The following is a 21,165-nucleotide window of genomic DNA, read 5'->3' on the forward strand; positions in this document are numbered from 1 at the left end:
ATGAATACACTTTACAGCACTGACTGGAAATGAAGTTCTGTTGTCTGATCTTGCCATGTTTTAGTCTTAAACCTATTCATACATGTGGCACAGCCATTTCCAATCGGTGCTATTATGATAATATGAACTGGATACTCTTTTATCCTGCATCAGACAAAATTCTCCAATTTTCATTTGACAGCAACGGTCACATGGGAGACAAGTATATTCCCACCATGCCGTTATGTCTGTTGACTCAGTTATCTCCCTTGATTTGGAGGTAGAAAACAGTGACGTGGCTGGAGCGATTCATTGATGCAACAGTATTCTGCATAGAATTTGATGGGTCTTTGCAGGATAAATTCGTTATGTGGTCACTCAGTGACAGGATAAACCGCTTTCCCAGTATGAGAGTTAATGACACCACATCTTTACATATTTATAGTTCCAAATCCTGTCACTGAGTAATGATGTAACTAATAAAGTTTTGTTAGAGATTTCACCACAGAGACTAAGAGAAGAGTAGTAAGACTAAGTGGTATAAAGCTTGCAGAGTAAGAGTTAGATAAGCATCCTCACATGGCGTAGTCCCCATGGGGTTGTAAGCGGCGGCGGCCGGGGGGGGTAGCGGCGGGCATGGGGGTGCCATACATGCCTGGGTTATCTATCATCACCCGTGACTGCATGTTGTTCTGCTGGTGCGTGCGCAGCTGCTGGCGGATCATCTGGTGCTTTCGCATCATCAGTTGTGAGTGCATCATGTGCGGAGGCTGGCTGAAGTTCTGCGGCGGCTGACGCGCCCGCAGCATCGTGTGCAGGACCGCCTTCGGACCTGCGGGACAAAGAATCAGACAGGGTTAACGCCATTCCATTTAATAACAAAACAATAGTCATGAGGAAAAATTTGTGGTAACTTCCCATGAAAATATGTTGCCTTTATAATGACACTAATATCTACAGACTGTGTTGTTTACAAAAATGTTAACGATAAACCAGATTGACAGGGTTATTAACAGAATTTCACTGCATGAATGAACAAGGATCTCTTAGTTAATCAATTTTTCGCAACTTACCATAGAAATATAGCGTATCGACAGTGTTATTTACAAAAACTTCACAATAAACCCAATTTATGCAGTCTTGTAAACATAGTCCCAGGGCTTTACTTTCGATTGGAATTCCATCAGCTTGTACCCTCTTTAAAAAATGGTTATATTCAAATGCATGTTTTTACAAAAGAATATGTATTGTTTCACATCATTTATGATATCAAGATGGAATCTCCAAAATCTGTTTACACGTACTTTGAAATGTATTAAAACCTTTATTCTGGTAAAAAATTGCAAAAATAACTGCTTGACAATACTGTACTTTATAAATCTTTTTATTACATCCATGGTTTTCTGGCAATGCTACATTCTGACAAGTATTCACAGGTGTCTTTACACCTTTTTGAGGCGATATTGCACAATATAATACATTGGAAATTACCGAATAAGTTTTCTGAATTTTGAGATGGAGACTCTTTTTTAGTCAATTTTAAAAATGTATTGCTTCCTTTTATTGTGATTTTAGATGCTCATGTTGCCAGCCCTAACTCATTTCTGGTTCTAATGCTTTTTTTCTCCACAATACGTCTGACATCATGTCCACGTGGCATTAAACCCTAATCCTTCACATCTAACCTGTGTTACAACACTTACCTGGTCCGGGCTGCTGTGGGTAGCTGTACGGTTGTTGCTGCTGGGGTGGGAACCAGCTTGGGTGGTGGTTAGGCTGGTACATAGGGTCAGGCATGTTACGAACAGGGTTAGACTGGAACACACGAACACACGGATAAGAACAAGGAACTGATAAACAGCTGTATTCAGTTCCGTATCATGGCTGAAACTTCTGGTGTGATGTTCACACCTGGATGGCCATTAGCTGAAAAAAATCTCGTTTTTTTTTTCTTCAGAAGTGTCTTGAATGCCAGAACATTCTTAATCAAAAATTTCTAAAACAGGACAATGTCAAATGTCTATTTAGTAATAATTTAATTACAATGAATGAGAAACTCGCACATGTACATGTGTGACTTAACTATTTATATAGTTAAAATGATTCTAAACGTGTTATAATGTGGCCTGCTTTATAATATTTAGGAACATTATTACCAGTTTTGAACAATAACACTTGAACAGAAAAGACTGATATTACCTGACCTATTCTAAAGTAATAGAAAAAGTTCAATCTGATTTGCGCTGATTAATTTTTTGCCAAAGAAAAAAGTGTCCAGCTCATTGCTGGCTTCCTTTTCGTATGTACGTGAGAAGGTCTGCAAACAACCTGCGGACGGTCATGGCAAAAAGCCTGAATCAATCACATCCACGCGCGTCAGACCCCGTCAACTGACCTGCACATATGGACTAGTAGTAGCAGATGGCCGAGTCTGTCGTCTGCGACGCTTTGTTTTCTTTCCTGTGTCGTCTTTCTGAGTTTCTTGAACCTCCTGAGGTTTCTCTTCCTGCAAAACCACAAAAGTTGTTTTCTTCTTAGAGAAAGTAAAAGATTTCGTGCTGCTACAGGTCGTAGCTGATAAAGCATGTTGCATACTGATGACACTGAATGGTTAATCTTTGGCTACAATGAAAGGACAACGTTGTTGTCTGGATGGTTTCCTTCTAGTCTACAATCTTGTGACCACACACTGAATATTTGTTACTGTTCACTTAAATGGATCAAGTCACTCCCGTTTATGGATGAAGGAAATGTCCTAGGGTAAACTACCAGGCTTTGCCTGTTGCCTGAATAATCTCCTGGGTATAAGTGCTGGAGACGTCTCTGTGTTGTCATTCAGACATACTGGTATGCAACAAATGGATTTAAATTTCTTCTGGTCTGTCAGCAACCTGCGGATGGTCGTGGGTTTCCCCCAGGCTCTGCCCGGTTTCCTCCCACCATAATGCTGGCTGCCGTCGTATAAGTGAAATACTCTTGAGTACGGCATTAAACACCAATCAAATAAATAAATTAATTAAATTTGTTCTGACTTTTACAAATACATAATATTTTTGTTTTGTTTTTTTTTGCAGAATTTTTTTTTCACTCAACAATGTTAAAAAGACATTTCTCTAAACTTTCTGGTACAGTAAATTTATAATAGCCTGTTCATGGAATGGCAATGCACTTTACCATGGTGACGACCTTTTCTTGGACCGGCTCCAAATCTTCTGGGGGAAGTGGTGGAGGTTCCAGGTAGTAACTGGTTGGTTGCCTCATGGAGTGGGTGTGGTATAAGAGCATCCTGTGACATTGATTGACAAGGTGATTGACATGGACTCAAAGTACTGACATATATGTAATGTATGTAGAGCTGGGGATCCTGAAGTGTCCACAACACTACAAAACTGGACAAGGTTGCACAGGCTATTATTAAAGAGAATCCTCACGGTTCAAACACTTAAAGATTTCAAGTTTTCAGGCGTTTTCAAAGCCCCAAAATCATACAGTGTATTTACTTACACAACTTCAAAGCAATGTTATTCAATCCTGGATGTTATCATCAAATTCCACATTTTTCAAAGCTTTCGGGCCCATAAGAAGCATGAATGTTGCCCACTCCGCCAGACTGACCTGAACTGTTCCTCATACTTCAGGGGCTTCCTCTCTAGTTTCACTGCCCCAAAGTGCGTCCAGGACAAGGGAGCAGGGTTCTTGTAGCCCTCGATGACATCCCAAGCACTGATCTTCACTTTAGATGCCACTTGATGGCCCTGAAATTAATGTGTTTACTGCATTACTTGATCGTGGGAAGGTCTGGCGGCAACCTGCAAATGGCTGTGGGTTTCCACCATGCACCATAATGGATAATACCCTACACCAGTGTTCTCGCTGACCTAAAATTTTTCAATGCAAAAATTTACACGTCCTACAAACATTCTGCTGCTATGTACCCTGTTTATGCAAAACGCAACATAAGAGTTAACCAATCACCTGATGTCTTGATTTACTGATTAAATTGAGTTAAAGGGAGACTACTCCATAGCAAATACATTTTCAATCAACCGTGAAGTGCTTGGCCGAGTAGCAAAAACAACCAAACCTGATAGCTCGCTCTCTGACTTTGAGCAAACATCACACTGTTAGGATTCGATAGCTTTTAGGCTTTTATATTTATTTATCTTGACATGTAGGCCCAAACAACTTATTTTGAGTATGCTTGTTTTCTTACCGGTCCAAGGGACCAAAAACCTTTTAATTTACCTGTCCTGTATGATTTCTTTGCTGGCAAACGAAAACACTGTACACATTGGTTGCAAATGTTCAATCTTTCTGTGACATGGTGACATCACAATTGCTTTCCCCGGGGAATGGAATGAAAAGTAATGCTATCACAATAAAGATCCATTTATTAAGGTATCTGCGTATCAATACATAATTAATATCATTCAATAATCAATCTGCTCAATATTACACTCTGTTAGTAAGAAAAATTTCCGTTCCATGGAACCATCTGGGTGTCTCTCCACCCACTCATGAACCCGCTCACCTGTTTCTTGCAGATGGAGTCAAAGCCTGCAATCTTGTTGCCTTTCGTATCTACCAGCGTCCCATGAGGTTCGCAAGTGATGACCTCATATGACCTCTGGGGGAGGGGTAACAGTTGTCGGATCTGATCCGTGGCCTCTGTGTGCTTGTTTACCAACTCTTTCTGTAAATACACAGATTTCGGCCAAAATATAATGAAGAAATAAATACACAGTGTCAAGTCAGATAATTATCTTCTATTTTCAGCCGACTTGATTTTCAGAAGAGGGACACTGTGACGTAAATTCAGAGCTAAATGATTTTACTGTTCTTGCATGCAGGAAATTCATTTATTTTAACACAGTAGTCAACTCAGGTTTATGGAAAGTAAATAACAGCTTGAAGCTATATATGACGGCAGCCAGCATTACGGTGTGAGGAAACCTGGCAGAGCTTGGGGGACACCCACAACCATCTGCAGGTTGCTGGAAGAATTTCAAATGTCCGGCAGGAGAGCCAACATGGCTGAAAGATCCACACCACATGTGATCAATATTCTCATACATCTAGGACAATAATATGCAAATATGTAGGCATGTATGTATGCATGCTTATGGTTTAATGTCGCACTTAACAGTTTTCTAGTAAGACCACAATTAGTCATTCGGTGTGTGTACATATACTGTCTCTTCTTTTGGCAGGGAGAGTCCATGCCACCATGGTGCTGCTTCATTGAGGCATCGTGAGCGAAGACACCAGACATGACACCCCACTCAGTCACATTATGCTGACCTGTCAGTCATGTTTCCTTGTTCTAAACTGCAGAGCGCCAAGCGAGGCGGCATTTGGTAAGTCTTTGGTATGACCCCACCCAGGTTTGATCCTGGGCTCTCCTGACATTGAGGTGGACGCTCTAACCATTAGGCCACCGAAGCGTTCGGATAATAAGCGTTTCGCATACTAAAGAGCAACTTTCAGTGCAATTTATAATAATATTTTAGAGACAAAGCTACATCAGTTGGATTGGCCAATTTCAGGGCTTCATAAAAAGTACAATTAAATCAGTCAACACAAAATAATGCCTTCAGAATATCCCTGAAACAACACATTGCAAACATGCGAAAAATGCTAAACAATTACAGTAGTATTTGTGGTATTGGCACTTCACAAAGAACAATGCAAAACTTCCCAATGTACAAAGCAAAAGTAAGAAAAAAAAAAAACAACACAAACAAAGGACAAACCTTGAGTTTCTTGATGAGGTTGCTGTAGGCCTTCTTGTTGTCCTCTCCCTTTTCTACCTCCACCACCTGAGAGCTCAGAATGAGGACAGACAGCATGTCCAGGACTGTTGTGAACAACTCACTGTTAGCCAACAAACAAAGCAGCAGTTTAAGTTATTTGATTGTTTTTTTTTTTTTTAAATTTTACACTGATATGACATTGGTAAGGCTTACCAAAATGCCTGCAGTAAACCAATGACCTTGATCAACAATTTGACAAGATATTTACATCTGAGAGGAAAAACTATTTTCAACTCTGCAACCTCGATGGTCAGAAGTATCAGGACCACCTTCTAATGACAATCAAATCCAGTATTTAGTTCACAGGTTGTGTGAAAGTCAAAGACAAACACTTTCACATGTGATGTACAGATCCCACAGCTGTTGGTGGAAGACAAGAGATCTTCACAAGCAAATTCCCTGTCCTGGGCTGGGTTTGAATTGCATCTCATCTGTCCTAGAGACTGAAAAGGTTTACCACTTGGCCACGACCAACTCAAGAAAGCTCCTTGACAATACTTACTTGTTTGTCTGCATGTCTACCACGCCGTAACTGATAAGCTGGAGGAGAATCATCGCCCAATCAGACGTCAACGTGTTGTTTCGCTGTATAGTGTCAAACATTCCCCCAACCTGTCAATCAGAAAGAGAATTATCTTTCATTAATTTACATCAAATGCCACACCTGTGAATTCATACCTTACCTGCAATACTGAAATGAACGCTGTGCTCTATAATTACAATGAAAGGGGTCCTGGATGATTTATTTATTGGATTGGTGTTTTACGCCGTACTCAAGAATATGTCACTTATACGACGACGCCCAGCATTATGGTGGGAGGAAACCAGGAAGAGCCCGAGAGAAACCTACAACCATCTGCAGGGTTCTGCCAGACCGTGCCATTTGGTCGGAGAGGAAGCCAGTATGAACTGGACTTGAACTCACAGCGACTGCATTGGTGAGAGGCTCCTGGGTCATTGCGCCGTGCTAACCCCCTTGGCCATGGAGGCCACAGTTCCTGGATGAATACAAAACTTCATAATATCTTGCAGTCGTGAAATTTGTAATTCACAGCTATTAATATAATGATTAAACATCTCCCTTGTGTTATTGTGCTTTACATGTACATGTATACAAAACCTATGCTCAATAAATGCAGTACTTTGTAAGACACAACCCTTAACATTTACCTTAAAATTGGTCTCACTGTTATTGGAGTTAAATGCCGACACTCAGGAATGACATTAGCAAGCAAAAAAAAAAAAAAAAACACATAAATCTCCCACATTCATTACCAGGGTTACCAGAATAGTGATAGCAAGATTATTTCTAGTTTACATGCATAGCGAAGAATCAATCCTCTTTATGGGTTTATGTCAATACTTACCAAACTCAGCCTTAATTGCAGAGCTTCATGAAGATTCTGACGGATTTTACCCTCGTCAGGGCTTTTGTCCTGTAAATAAAATCCTTGTTTTGTTATCATGTGATACTAATTATTGTAATACAGTACAATGTAGTGAGATGATGATCCACAGTCAGACACCAGATACGTTACATGGTTGCTCAGTGATAGGATACAGAGATATGAGGGTTACTGACACAATATATTTGCGTATCCTATCACTGCGTAATCATGTAACAAATTTATTCTGCAAAGATCCATTAATTCAGTGCAGAACACCGATGTATAGGAAAATTGCTACAGCTATGCATTCACGACCCAACAAAGGGAGATACCATACTTAGCAGACACATTTGACATCATCTGCAGGATTTCAGAATATATCCCAGATGCAGGATAAATTTCCATATCCTGTCACTGAGTAACCATGATGTGAATTTATCCTGCAAAAGACCCATCAGTTCAGAGTGGAAGTCCGATCTATAGTCAAACAGCTTCAACCACATGTTCTTTGTTTTCACAATGAAACAAAGGGAGAAAACCTAGCCAGAAGACATATGTCATCTGCTGCAGGATATTCAGTGTATGACATATGCCATACGCTGCGTCAATACAAAAATTGACGTGTTTTCTGTCATGTCAATGCCGAGTTCAAAGCCAGGAAAATACCCAGGTATTTGGCATGACTGATTTTGAGGTGGATGTTCTAACCATTACACCTGCGAAGACGATGCTCCATGCTGTACTACTGACCAGTATTTCCTTGGTGTTATTGATGAACCTGTATAACTGGGAATCCAGAGAGTTCAGCAGCCCTTCTCTCTGTTCATCTTGACCCTTCAGACATGTCAGCACTAGGGACAGGAAAGGCTGGTGGCTCAGTAACGACTTACTGAAACACAAAACAACGGAGTTAGCCATACCATCACATGGGTACTTCATACACATCAGCACTAGGGACATGAAAGGCTGGGTTTCCCTTCAAAGACACTGTGACCGCTGACCTTGAGACTGGTGAGGACAAAACTGCCAGATCATATGTGACAGATACAGCGCTATTTAGCACAGTTTTAGCAAATTAGTACAGTATTCAGGGCAATTTCTGAATATTTTTCGACCAAAATGCACCATATCAAAACTTAAACCTTATAAATGTAATGTTTGTATTTGCAAGGAAGGGCCATGATGTTAAGCCTGAGAGACAGGTGTAACAAATGAATACAGGTGGACTTTTATAACTTTTGTGAAAGGTATAAAAGAAAAACTTTTGGGAAATGTAGAAAAAGAAACTTTTGAGAAAGGCAGAAAACAAAAAAACTTTTGGGAAAGGTAGAAAAAAAAAACTTTTGGGAAAGGTAGACAAAACAAATTTTTGGTAAGATATACAAAACAACTTATAGGAAAGGTAGAAAATAACATTTTAGGAAAGGTAGACAAAGCAACTTTTGGGAAAGGTAGACAAAACAACTTTTTGGCAAGGTATACAAAACTTATAGGAAATGCAGAAAATAAAATTTTGGGAAAGGTAGACAAAGCAACTTTTGGGAAAGGAAGACAAAACAACTTTGGGAAAGGTAGACAAAACAACTTATAGGAAAGGCAGAAAATAAAATTTTGGGAAAGGTAGACAAAGCAACTTTTGGGAAAGGTAGACAAAACAACTTTTTGGCAAGGTATACAAAACAACTTATAGGAAAGGTAGAAAATAAAATTTTGGGAAAGGTAGACAAAGCAACTTTTGGGAAAGGTAGACAAAACAACTTTTGGGAAAGGTAGACAAAGCAACTGTTGGGAAAGGTAGAAAATAAAATTTTGGGAAAGGTAGACAAAGCAACTTTTGGGAAAGGAAGACAAAACAACTTTTGGGAAAGGTATACAAAACAACTTTTGGGAAAGGTAGAAAATAACATTTTGGGATAGGTAGACAGAGCAACTTTTGGGAAAGGAAGATAAAACAACTTTTGGGAAAGGTAGACAAGATAACTTTTGGGAAAGGTAGGAAAAAAATATCTTGTCACATATGACAGGTAGGAAATGTTTTTTTGGAAATTTCAATCCCTGACACAAAGAGAAAGTTTTGTATAGTTTCACTACTGTATACAACACTGACCTCTTCTGCGTCTTCTCTCTGTCCATCTTTCCCTTGGAGGAGAGGAAGAGATTATTGCTACTCTCTAACACCTGGCCTGCCAGCTTGAGTACTCTTCCTTGTGCCCCACTGGCCAGTTTGGAGATCAGTGGTGCTACCAGCCACACATCCTCTTTGTCACCATCGCTAAATGAGAGAAAACACAACGATGATCTTTACAAGTAGATGCGAGCTACCTCATTCCCATTTTACAGCTTCTTATTTTCAACATCAATAATTGTATTGAGGGAGACCAACTTTTCAATGTTTAACACTAAATTATTTGCTGTCTTAACATTCAGTTAGTAAAGTGGGCTTTATGTACCATACTGACGATGTATGTTGCCTGTCTGATGTTGATGTTTTTTGATTTTCCTGTTTTCATGCCTTTCCAATCTTGTAAATATATCCTCAACAGGAAAAAACACTGGGATATGCCACATTTTTCACAGTTTAGATGATTCTTAACTTTTATTTTTATACTCTCCACAAATTATAAAAAAATATTTGTTCCGCACTTAAAACAACAATTTAAATTTAGATTAACTTTTTAATATTTTCCCGTTGAAATAAAATTGTAAGTCCATCTAACTAATTCATGGATAATTATTTCAGGTATTTGCTAGTTACAGTTTGAACAATGTTCGAAGTTGTAATTGCTGCCTACCCATTCATGGACGGTGATCCGGGTCTGTTGGATGAACCACGATTCTCCGTCTGCTGCTGGAACAAGTCTATCGTGCCACGGGCAATGTTGTCCAGCAAAGTGTCCTGTCCAAGCAAAAAACCATTGTAAGTTGTGACAAAGTCATAATAATAATAATATATTTTACTCCAGACAGTATTGTCCATGTACATAGGATACTGCCATATATAAATATATATGAATAAGTTAGCTGGTGTTATAGGAAAGACAATAATTACTAGCTTCCATGCAGTTTACACATCCACTCTGCTGTGAGAAGGGAGCACATGCTCGGGTCAGAATTTTTGAAAACACACAATAGCATATTGTTCGATTTTTCTAGTCTGCACTGAAAACTGAACATAGATCTTCGAATCAGCTCACCAGACGACATAACACGATTGATAACAAACATTTTTTTGCACAGTCACTTGTATTGTTCATCAACCATCTAAAAGAGTTGTTGTACATGACCCACATGCTTCTATATACACGTTTAGTAAATTTACACCACAAATGGGAACAGTACAGATTTGAGCCAGAACTGTGATAAAGTGTTTTTTTTAACTAAACAATAATGACATGTGAACATGAAATGTATTCTGCACATAGTAGACGCTATTCAGTGCTGCCAATCTTATTTGGGAAATATCAATACTGAATACAAGTTGAAATATCAATACTGAATACAAGTTGAAATATCAATACTGAATACAAGTTGAAATATCAATACTGAATACAAGTTGACTTTCTTCTCATGTTGAAACTCTCTGTATCAGCAAAGTGAATTGGATTAAAAGCCACTGGATTAAAATCTTAGACCACAAATAAATACTACCCTACTTCCACAACCTTTACTCATATCAAAGAGCAAATCTCAGTACAATTTATGTCCATTGTTAACTTGATTTAGGAGACAAAACAACACTGGCTGGATTGGCCAGTCTCAGGGCTTCACAAAAAGTATGGTTTTAACAGTCTACACAGAATAATACCTTCAAATATGCTTGAATAAACACCTTACAAACATGCGAAAAGGTGAAAGAATTACGGTACATGTAAATGCACGTACCGATTGAGATGCTGACTGTTTGAACATTAGCTGGAGTTCCAGCAGAGACAATCTAAGTGACCAGCGGTCAAGTGTCTGAAAATACACGTAAAGATGGATATTAATATACAGGTTAACAAAGATACATGTTACAGGTAATGAAACATGTCACAGATAATGATGCTTGTCACAGGTAATGATACTTGTCACAGGTAATGATAACTGTTACATGTAATGACACTTGTTACAGGTAATGATACTTGTTACGGGTCATGATACTTAGTACAGGTAATGATACTTGTTACAGGTAATGATACTTGACACAGGTAATGATACTTGTCACAGGTAATGATACTTGGTAAGGTAATGATATTTGTTACAGGTAATGATACGTGGTACAGGTAATGACACTTGTTACAGGTAATGATACTTGTTACAGGTAATGATAACTGTTAAAGCTAATGACACTAAAAGTCTAAAGATCAGTTACCCCCGGGATAAAGGATACACGCAGAGAAGAACTTTTCCAAAGTGACATATTATCCAATGAGAGTATGGGATAAGGGGAAACATAAACAGCAGTTAGAAATGCCTGTGTCAAAAATGTCTGTGCCAGAAATGCCTGTGCCAGAAATGCCTGGGTCAAAAATGACTGTGTCAGAAATGGCTCTGCCAGAAAGGGCTGTGTCAGAAATGGCTGTGTCAGAAATGACTGTGCCAGAAATGACTGTGCCAGAAATGCCTGGGTCAGAAATGGCTCTGCCAGAAATGGCTCTGCCAAAAATGGCTGTGTCAGAAATGGCTGTGTCAGAAATGGCTGAGTCAGAAATGCCTGAGTCAGAAATGGCTGTGCCAGAAATGGCTGTGTCAGAAATGGCTGTGCCAGAAATGGCTGTATCAGAAATGGCTGCGTGAAAAATGGCTGTGTCAAAAATGGCTGTATCAGAAATGGCTGTGTCAGAAATGACTGTGTCGGAAATGCCTGTGTCATAAAATATGAACATCTGCTTTCTCAAATAAAAGAATGCCATAAGCCAACTAAATGTAAATTGCAGACATTAAAAACTGTAATATGCCAATACCAAATACATTAACAATTACATGTATGTTTGATCGCTAAGAATGTCTGACAGTTCAATTTATTTATTTATTTTTCTTGATTTTACGCTGTACTCAAGAATATTTCGCATATACGACAGCGACCAGCAGTATGGTGTGAGGAAACCAGGCAGAGCATGGGGGAAACAAACGACCGCGATAGGTCAGAATTAGAATTACATGTTCCTGTTTAGGCCTTACCTGCAGTATTCTCTGTATGACCTGTTTATTGTCGGGCTCGCTGCCTTCTACCTGGTTCGGTATCCCATTCGGATAACATAACATCTGTAACAGTCGCTGAGCCTGGGTAAGGGAACCAAACGGTGATTGTAGTGGTAACCATAGTAACAGGATAGCAGTTCAAGGGATACGAAAATGTTACTTATATAATACAACCGCATGCAATTAAAAACAGAAGTAACACCACTGGAATCAAGCTAAATGATCAGGTGATCAGATAGGAAAAAAATTGGGGCCTCTGTGGCTCAGTCGGTTAGCATGTTAGCGCAGCGTAATGACCCAGGAGCCTCTCACCAATGTGGTCCCTGTGAGTTCAAGTCCAGCTCATTCTTGGCTTCCTCTCCGGCTGTATGTGGGAAGGTCTGCCAGCAACCTGCAGATGGTTGTAGGTTTCCCCCGGACTCTGCCGGGTTTCCTCCCGCCAGAACCCTGGCTGCCGTCGTATAAGTGAAATATTCTTGAGTATGGCATAAAACACCAATCAAATAAATAAATAAATAAATCAGAAAGAAAAAATTAAGTTTCAACAATGAATGTAATATTTTATGACCTTAGATTTCCTCTAATTCGGATTTGGTAGCAAGGCTATAAAAGAGCCACATGAATGCAAAACTTCAGCTCAATACATCAAGTACCGAAATGGTGAATTGGTAATTTATGGTAATTAACATGCATAAATAGCATCAACAATGAAATATCCTCCTTACATCAATGTGCTTAATATGCATATAGATGCAATACATTTTGAGATGCCACAACTAAGATTTTCTTTCGCTTTGATTCTATCAGAAGTAGTGAATTTCATAATTTACTGTAACTAATATGCACGCAGCAAATGAACAATGGAAAATCCCCCTCATGTTATTGTGCTCAACATGTGTGCATAGCTCAATATATGCAGTGCTTCTCAAGATACCACACCTGACCTGTTCTTTAAATTTGGCTTTCCATGTTATTAGACACCAGGCCCAGCCTGGGTAGAGCCTGAGCTATGCCTGTACTTTGAACAGGTGAGCTAAAAATGGAAGTTTCAGCAGCTCAAATAATATCTTATGACTTTGATTTCTTCAGGTGAATGTTTAGGGCAACTACATTATCTTTCTGAGGAGAATCCTCATGAAGTGGTCATGCGTCAAAATGGGAGCACTCATTTTCAGAACGTTCCATTCATAACCATGGTATAGTAGAAGCCATTGGTTGAACAGTCCCTCAGGATCCTTGACGAACTTTTCTCCCATTTGTAACTGGTTACTTTGGTTACTTACCTGTTTTGGAGACAACATGGAGTCCAGTAGAAGCTCTTGGTTGAACAGCCCCTCGGGATCCTTGAGGAACTTCTCTCTGACCCATTCTTGACTACGAATCTCCTTCAGTGTGTACTTGGCGTACTCGCTCAGTCCGGCCGTCTCCATACCACCATTACTACCTCTACTGGTCGGCCTTGAGAGTGACAAACAAAGGGAGACATTACAACCTAATACATGTAAGCATGAGTGAGTGAGTGGGCGAGTGCTTGGGGTTTAACGTCGTACTTAACAATTTTTCAGTCATATCACGACGAAGGAATCCGTAGAATGCATGTAATGTGTCTCCTTGTTGCAGGACGGATTTCCACCGCTCTTTTATCTAGTGCTGCTTCATGAGGCACCCTACTGGAGGCAAGTAAGCCGCCCCGCCTGAGCCATTATACTGATATGGGTCAAACAGTCGTTGCACTATCCCCTTCATGCTGAACGTCAAGCGAGGAAGTTACAACTTCCTCTTTTAAGGTCTTGGGTGTGACTCGACCCAGGATTGACCCTGGATCTTTCGCTCCCGAAGCAGACACTCTACCAACTGTGCTATCAGGGCCGGAGTGTACGCATGAGAGATTTGTAAAAAAAAGTACACATTGTACATTAGACTTGTCAGGAATTTGGAATATCTCCATCTTATTTAGTTTGTTTTTCCTGAATTTTGGGCAGAGGAAAAAGAAAAAAAAAATCAACCAAAAAAATAAAACAAAAACATCACTCCTTTATCTGGTATATGACTGTGAAAGTCTTTAACATATAGACATGACTGATCCAGCTTGAGCTGGGTTCAAATACGCAATCTACAAGTGACCTAGATACTCACAACCCAATGAGTTGTAAGTGGAGCAACAGTACAATAAATGACCTAAAATTTCACCAAAAACAGAGCAATTTTATAAGCAAATAAAATGTCAAAATAAAATGGTGTTGAAATAGACTCTTTCAGAAAGACATCATCCTTCGTTCCAAACAAACCTCAAAACACCTGTCTACAATCAATAGATCTTTCAGAATCAGGAAGATGTACCACTTTGTTTTAGATCATTTTAGGTCATTTACAGTTAGGACAGTGCAGTATATAAGGTACTCACTCCAAGTTTTCCTCAAAACTCTTGAACAGCGTACTGAACAAGTCCTGCTGCTGATTGCCTGTCCTGCTGGTACTGCTGGCAGATTTGTCTACTTCCTCCTCCCCACATGAATCACCTGTCAACCACACACACTCATGCATGAAAAGCAAATATATTAATACAGATAATACAGAAATGAGCTGTTTACTACCCAGCTGGAAGACCGATTGAATGATTTCATTTAACTGCTATCTAGTGGGTTTACTGAGATCAAAACTGAAGCACAGCTTATCAAAAACCAGCATAGCTTATTGCCAAGAACCTGCATACAGCATACTGTAATTCTTCAACCTTTTCGAATGTTTGCAAGGAGTTTATACAAACATACTCTGAAGGCATTACGCTGTGTAGATTGACAAAATTTTACCTTTTGTGAAGGCCTGAAACTGGCCATTCCAACCAATGCACATGTAGATTTGTCTCCAAAAACAAATTTAAAATGTGCAAAAAGTTGCACTGAAAGTTGCTCTTTCACATGCGAAAAGGTTGAGGAATTAGAGTATATAGCTCACTAAGAATTAACATAACTTACCCAGAACTAACATAGCTTTGAGCACGGCCAGCACAGCACCCACGGTGATGCTGGCGTGAGCTGCTGTCAGCAGATTGCGATCACACGATGCCCGCACATTACACGTGTTTCTTCCCTGAAGACTTGTCGGGGAGAAGGTGACCGGTGAGGTCTTAAAGAGGTGTAGTAATAGATGACAGGTCAGCCTCGCGCCCGACTCTGCATCCTGATCTCCTCCAGCTGAAATTACAGTCAGGGAATGTTAGCACAGACACACAGACAGACTGACAATCAGACAAACAGCCAGTAATTAAAGTGGTGTTCTTTTGCTGCCTTGATTTACAACAACAGTTCCGCAAACTTTTCGCCTTTTGGGAGCAAAGCAACTGCTTGATTACCAAACAAATATCTGCTTGATAAGATGAAAACTAAAACATCTCACCTTTAACGTAACAACTTTAAGAGTCGTATTTACACATTACAAATGTTGACAATGTCATTCACTGGATTGTACACGTAACAAACTGCTTTTGAGGAAACGGTTTAAAGGCACATACATCATATATGTCTGTAAATGAATATAGACGTGATGAAAAACATTTTTTTCGATGTATGTCAGGGTGAAAATAAGAGAAGAAAAGCAGTAAACCCATAAATCTGCAAATAGAAAACGCCAACAAGAGGAAGATCAACCTGTGAGAAACAGTGAGCCTTCCAAAACCTGAAACAAACTTAATACCTTTTCCCAGTCTTCAAAATAAGCAGTAGTGAGTGCTTTGATAACAGAACAAGTGACAAAGTGATAAAATGTAAATTATATACATATATTTCAAAGCAAAAGGAAGTTATGAATTTGAAAACCTTTTTGGAAGATTGTTTTAGAACAATTTGTTAATTGATACTGGGCAAACTCAGCATAGACATCTACCATTAGAGTTTATAATCAAAATTGTTTCATTAAAGTGTTTGTATACATTAAGAATATTTTGTAAAAAGGGAAGTACAGTGAAACAACAGTGCAAAACAAATACCACTCAAACTGAAATAAAGTTTGATACTGTACACAGACGAAAGCTTGGGAATTCTGCCAAATTGAAAAGCAAAATGGACATGTAACGTGACTGCTGGAATCTTGTTGATGTAAAACACAACATTCAAGACTGAATAACTCAATTATGTTTAATAATCAGTAACGGTAGCATTATTTGCTCGGTAACGGTAGCATTATTTACTCGGTAACAGTAGCATTATTTACTCGGTAACGGTAGCATTATTTACTCGGTAACAGTACCATTATTTACTCGGTAATGGTAGCATTATTTACTCGGTAACGGTAGCATTATTTACTCATTTGATTGGTGGTCAATCCCATACATGAAAAGATTTCATTTATAGGATTTCATGGTAGAGGAAACCAGGAGCAAATACATTTTGAGTTTTATGGGCGAGCGGACACTAACAAACCTGAAAATGGCATTTTTATTTTGTCTGTTCTGTTTTTCTAGGCTTCAACAGAAAAAAAAGCCTGGGAATAGACCACATTTCCCAAAATTAGATGATTTTCAAGGTTTATTTTACTGTTATACCTTTCTCCGACATTGAAAAAAGAATACATTCCGGCCCTACAACAACAACAACAACAATCAGTGTGGCCTAATAACCCTCAGCCCTACAACAACAATTTAAATCAGTGTTGCCAAATAACCCTCTAATATAATAATGCCTAAGTCAAAACATTGAGGGACTGCCAGCTCGGTTTCAGGTCGGGAACAAAACACAAAGCCAATTTACAGGCACAACTGAACGATGAACTTAAACGAGGGGCAGGCACATGTGACCGGTGAGCTTACAAGATGGGCATACACAAATGACAGGTGAACTTACTCGAGGGACAGGCCGCCATGAGGGATGGGAGAGCAACATGGCCGACAAAGTCCTGGAGTGAGAAGCAGTGGCGAGCGATGAGGATAGACGTGAAGACAGCTAGAGAGTCATGGATTGACAAGTCACCCACCTGCAACAGGTAACACAGAATGCTAGAATACAGAGGTCAGAGGTGAGCCAGCCAGCCAGCTAGCCATTTAAGGACGAGACACTCAGCTAGAGCAGGTAAAACTCATCAAGAATTAGGCTAATACATGTGATTAATGTCATTATAACAAACATAAGCAATAAACGACCTCAGTAAGAATATATATGGTGGTATCAATGAACCCAAAACTTAAGAATAACTCAATAATAATAATCACCTTATTTAATTCAATAACTTAATAAAAACATTCAACTTTACAGTGTACCATAGTGTACAATTTAAATGTGCGTTCTACTTAGGGTGAACTTTTTTTATTTTTTAAACCAAAAAAAAAAAAATGTAATTTTAGAAACTATTCCCCTTCCCACCTCAACTAAATGTTATGATAATGACTTAACGATATGGATGTAATGTTAGGAGGATTGTCAAATAAGTAAAACTTCCCTGAGTCTGGCATTCAATAACAAGGAAATATTTAAATCAAAAAAGTCGGATAAAAGTACTTTAAATACTGAAAATCACCCAAAATTTCCCGCAATTTTTCACCAAGTTATCATCCTGTGATGCTAATTTGGTGAACAATTACAGGAAATGTAACTTCAAAAGATTCGCTTTTTTGTTCTAGATCATGCACAACAGAGTGAATAGGTTGAGTAAAATATTATTTATTAAATTTTATTATTAAAATTATACTTGGTGTGTTGTAGATTACTTACATCAATCTGAGTGAGGACATCAATAAACCCACAGCTGTGATTCGATGAGCCACAGAGAGCACGTAGAACTCCCAGCCATTCGGAACTAAGCGCATTACATTTGGCTGTCAGCTCCGCACACAGTATAGAGATGTCATTCAGCCTGCAATACGACACAACTACAGGAGTGGAATCTAACAATAACGTTGATAGCACTACTGATAATTATCGTACTTGCCCTACAAATTTGCCTGAAAAAGTGCATTTTAGAGGCAAATAAAAGTAAAAAAAAAAACAAAAAAACAGTGATGTCTGACACCATCTACCTTGATTTACTGAGCCATAATAATGCTTCAAAGTCCTGAACTTTCCTTCATAAATATGCATGATTCCTGATCCAATCAAATTCCACCATAGTTACTAACACTGACAGGAGTTCAAAACAATATGGGATGTGGCTGCAGTGGGAAGTATACGGTGTGTGGCATAAATTTATTTCACACTAGATGTAGAAGTGTTAGCACAAAAAGTAATTCCCTGCACATCGTCGTGTTAAGGGTTATAGGGTGGGCTGTCATTTTGAGGCATAAATGGCTTCAAAATTAACAGTAAAACAACAACTTAGGCAGTGGTAGTGACTTTCTGCTGCCTGTTTGTTTCATGAAAAGCACATTGACCATCACCATTCACAGCACTGCTAACTGCTGTCGTATAATATTGTGTCAAAGAATACATCAGTTCTGAACGTACATCCAATTGCTTTTAAACAAGGAAATACACACTTATAAGGAATGATCAATGACTGGCTGAAAACGTCCTGGCGGCAGTAGGCGGGTCGCGATGCCATTGGCTGTCAAAGGGGGTTTTGGAAGACCTTTATACGTACAGAAAAGCAAGGATGATTACGAAGTCTATAGTGCAGTATCAACCTTGGTGACAGGAAGATGAAATCTGCAGAAGTTGTGACATCCTGCCAATGCTGTCTTGTACTCCTCAGTAAAGGAATGATCCTTTTTTAAAGGTAAAATGTTACTACACAATGGTCATTTTTTCTTGTTCTCACAAGAAAAACCTTGTTCTCGTCCTTAGTCATTGGCTCAAAAGACAAAGGAAGTAACTCACCTGTCAGCCCCTTGAGATCCACAAATCTGAAGCATGGCATTGCAGACAAAGCTGTAGCGATTCGCTGACATTTCGTTCAGCTGACGCACACTCTGGGGATCTGGCTGAGGTCTGTTACCAACAAAGAAATGTTTAAATCAGTCATGTGATTCACCTTTCACATGTTGGTGACATATTTCATGTTTATATCCATATTACCTGGAACTGTTCATGGTGTTTATCATTTCTACATCCACATTACCTGGCACTGTTGGTGACATATTTTACATCTATATCCACATTACCTGGCACTGTTGGTGACACATTTCACATCTTTATCCACATTACCTGGCACTGTTGATGATATCAATCATAAAGGAAGGTTCCCACAACAAGTTGGAGGAGGATGGCTGTGTTGGAGCACAAAGGCGGTTGTTCATCGTGGTGTAAGCATTACTGAACACATCGGCAAACTTGGACTGGAAAAAAACAACAAAAATACGATGATAAATCCCATCATGCATTTCTCTGTTGTTTCAATGGAATTAATGTTCATTCTTACAATAAAGGGGACTGCTATCATACCAGTCACTGAATTATTTTGAGTATCATCTAACATGTCAGTGTATAAATTAATACATTCCTATGTACATAGAGTTTCTAAATTTCATGTGTTAGCATACTTTCTTAAAGGTAATTCTGGCTTTCACATTTATGTATCACATCATTTAGATGTATGTAGTCAAGTTCTGTGTGTTTTCAGTACCAAAACAGAACCAATAAAGTCTCTCATTGATTGTAAAAGCACCTGACCAAATCTGTGATGGCCTCATCTTGATGTAGCTGGAGCCTGTGAGGTAGCACACATGACGTACCTTGATGTAGCTAGTCTGTGAGGTAGCACACATGATGTACCTTGATGTAGCTAGTCTGTGAGGTAGCACACATGATGTACCTTGATGTAGCTGGAGTCTGTGAGGTAGCACACATGATGTACCTTGATGTAGCTAGTCTGTGAGGTAGCACACATGATGTACCTTGATGTAGCTGGAGTCTGTGAGGTAGCACACATGATGTACCTTGATATAGCTAGTCTGTGAGGTAGCACACATGACGTACCTTGATATAGCTAGTCTGTGAGGTAGCGCACGTGACGTACCTTGATGTAGCTAGAGTCTGTGAGGTAGCACACGTGACTTACCTTGATGTAGCTGGAGTCTGTGAGGTAGCACACATGACGTACCTTGATATAGCTAGTCTGTGAGGTAGCACACATGACATACCTTGATATAGCTAGTCTGTGAGGTAGCACACATGATGTACCTTGATGTAGCTAGTCTGTGAGGTACTGCACATGACGTACCTTGATGTAGCTAGTCTGTGAGGTAGCACACATGACGTACCTTGATGTAGCTAGTCTGTGAGGTAGCACACATGACGTACCTTGATATAGCTAGTCTGTGAGGTAGCACACATGATGTACCTTGATGTAGCTAGTCTGTGAGGTACTGCACATGACGTACCTTGATGTAGCTAGTCTGTGAGGTAGCACACATGACGTACCTTGATGTAGCTCGAGCCTGTGAGGTAGCACACGTGACTTACCTTGATGTAGCTAGGAGTCTGTGAGGTAGTACGACTTACCCTGATTTAGCTATAGTCTGTTAGGTAGCACACATGACTTACCTTGATGTAGCTAGAGTCTCTCAGATACCGCACATGACTTACCTTGATGTAGCTAGTCTGCGAGGTAGCACCCAACTTACCTTGATGTAGCTAGAGTCTGTAAGGTAGCACACATGACTTACCTTGATGTAGCTACAGGCTGTGTAGACATCGTACAGGTAGGCCAGTATACACCGTTCCGCTGAGCTACAGTCTGTAGGATTGGATACATGTCTTACCACCTTTATCAGGCTGCAGGTACGAAAGGAAAGAAACAAGGTAATAAATGCGAGATCTCACTTTACAGCTCTAATATTTCACGTTCTACCCAAACTACATGTGGTATTGCCTATAAGA

At 39.4% G+C, this 21,165-nt stretch overlaps 1 protein-coding gene across 1 annotated transcript in view; it reads right to left on the bottom strand.

The window, feature by feature from the left end:
• The window catches only part of LOC135479335 (mediator of RNA polymerase II transcription subunit 12-like protein), a 50,027-nt gene that overhangs the window by 8,659 nt on the left and 20,203 nt on the right, over positions 1–21,165 (bottom strand). The window contains 22 exon segments of the mRNA XM_064759158.1: positions 635–811; positions 1,683–1,794; positions 2,375–2,485; positions 3,154–3,265; positions 3,595–3,734; positions 4,511–4,672; positions 5,733–5,853; positions 6,295–6,404; positions 7,160–7,228; positions 7,931–8,069; positions 9,288–9,452; positions 9,973–10,076; positions 11,063–11,137; positions 12,341–12,442; positions 13,645–13,819; positions 14,766–14,880; positions 15,328–15,555; positions 17,200–17,329; positions 18,064–18,205; positions 19,165–19,275; positions 19,492–19,622; positions 20,952–21,060. Coding sequence (XP_064615228.1) covers positions 635–811; positions 1,683–1,794; positions 2,375–2,485; positions 3,154–3,265; positions 3,595–3,734; positions 4,511–4,672; positions 5,733–5,853; positions 6,295–6,404; positions 7,160–7,228; positions 7,931–8,069; positions 9,288–9,452; positions 9,973–10,076; positions 11,063–11,137; positions 12,341–12,442; positions 13,645–13,819; positions 14,766–14,880; positions 15,328–15,555; positions 17,200–17,329; positions 18,064–18,205; positions 19,165–19,275; positions 19,492–19,622; positions 20,952–21,060 — 2,840 coding nt within the window.

This window comes from Liolophura sinensis, chromosome 12 (assembly GCF_032854445.1).
Source record: "Liolophura sinensis isolate JHLJ2023 chromosome 12, CUHK_Ljap_v2, whole genome shotgun sequence".
Taxonomy (NCBI): Eukaryota; Metazoa; Mollusca; class Polyplacophora; order Chitonida; family Chitonidae; genus Liolophura; species Liolophura sinensis.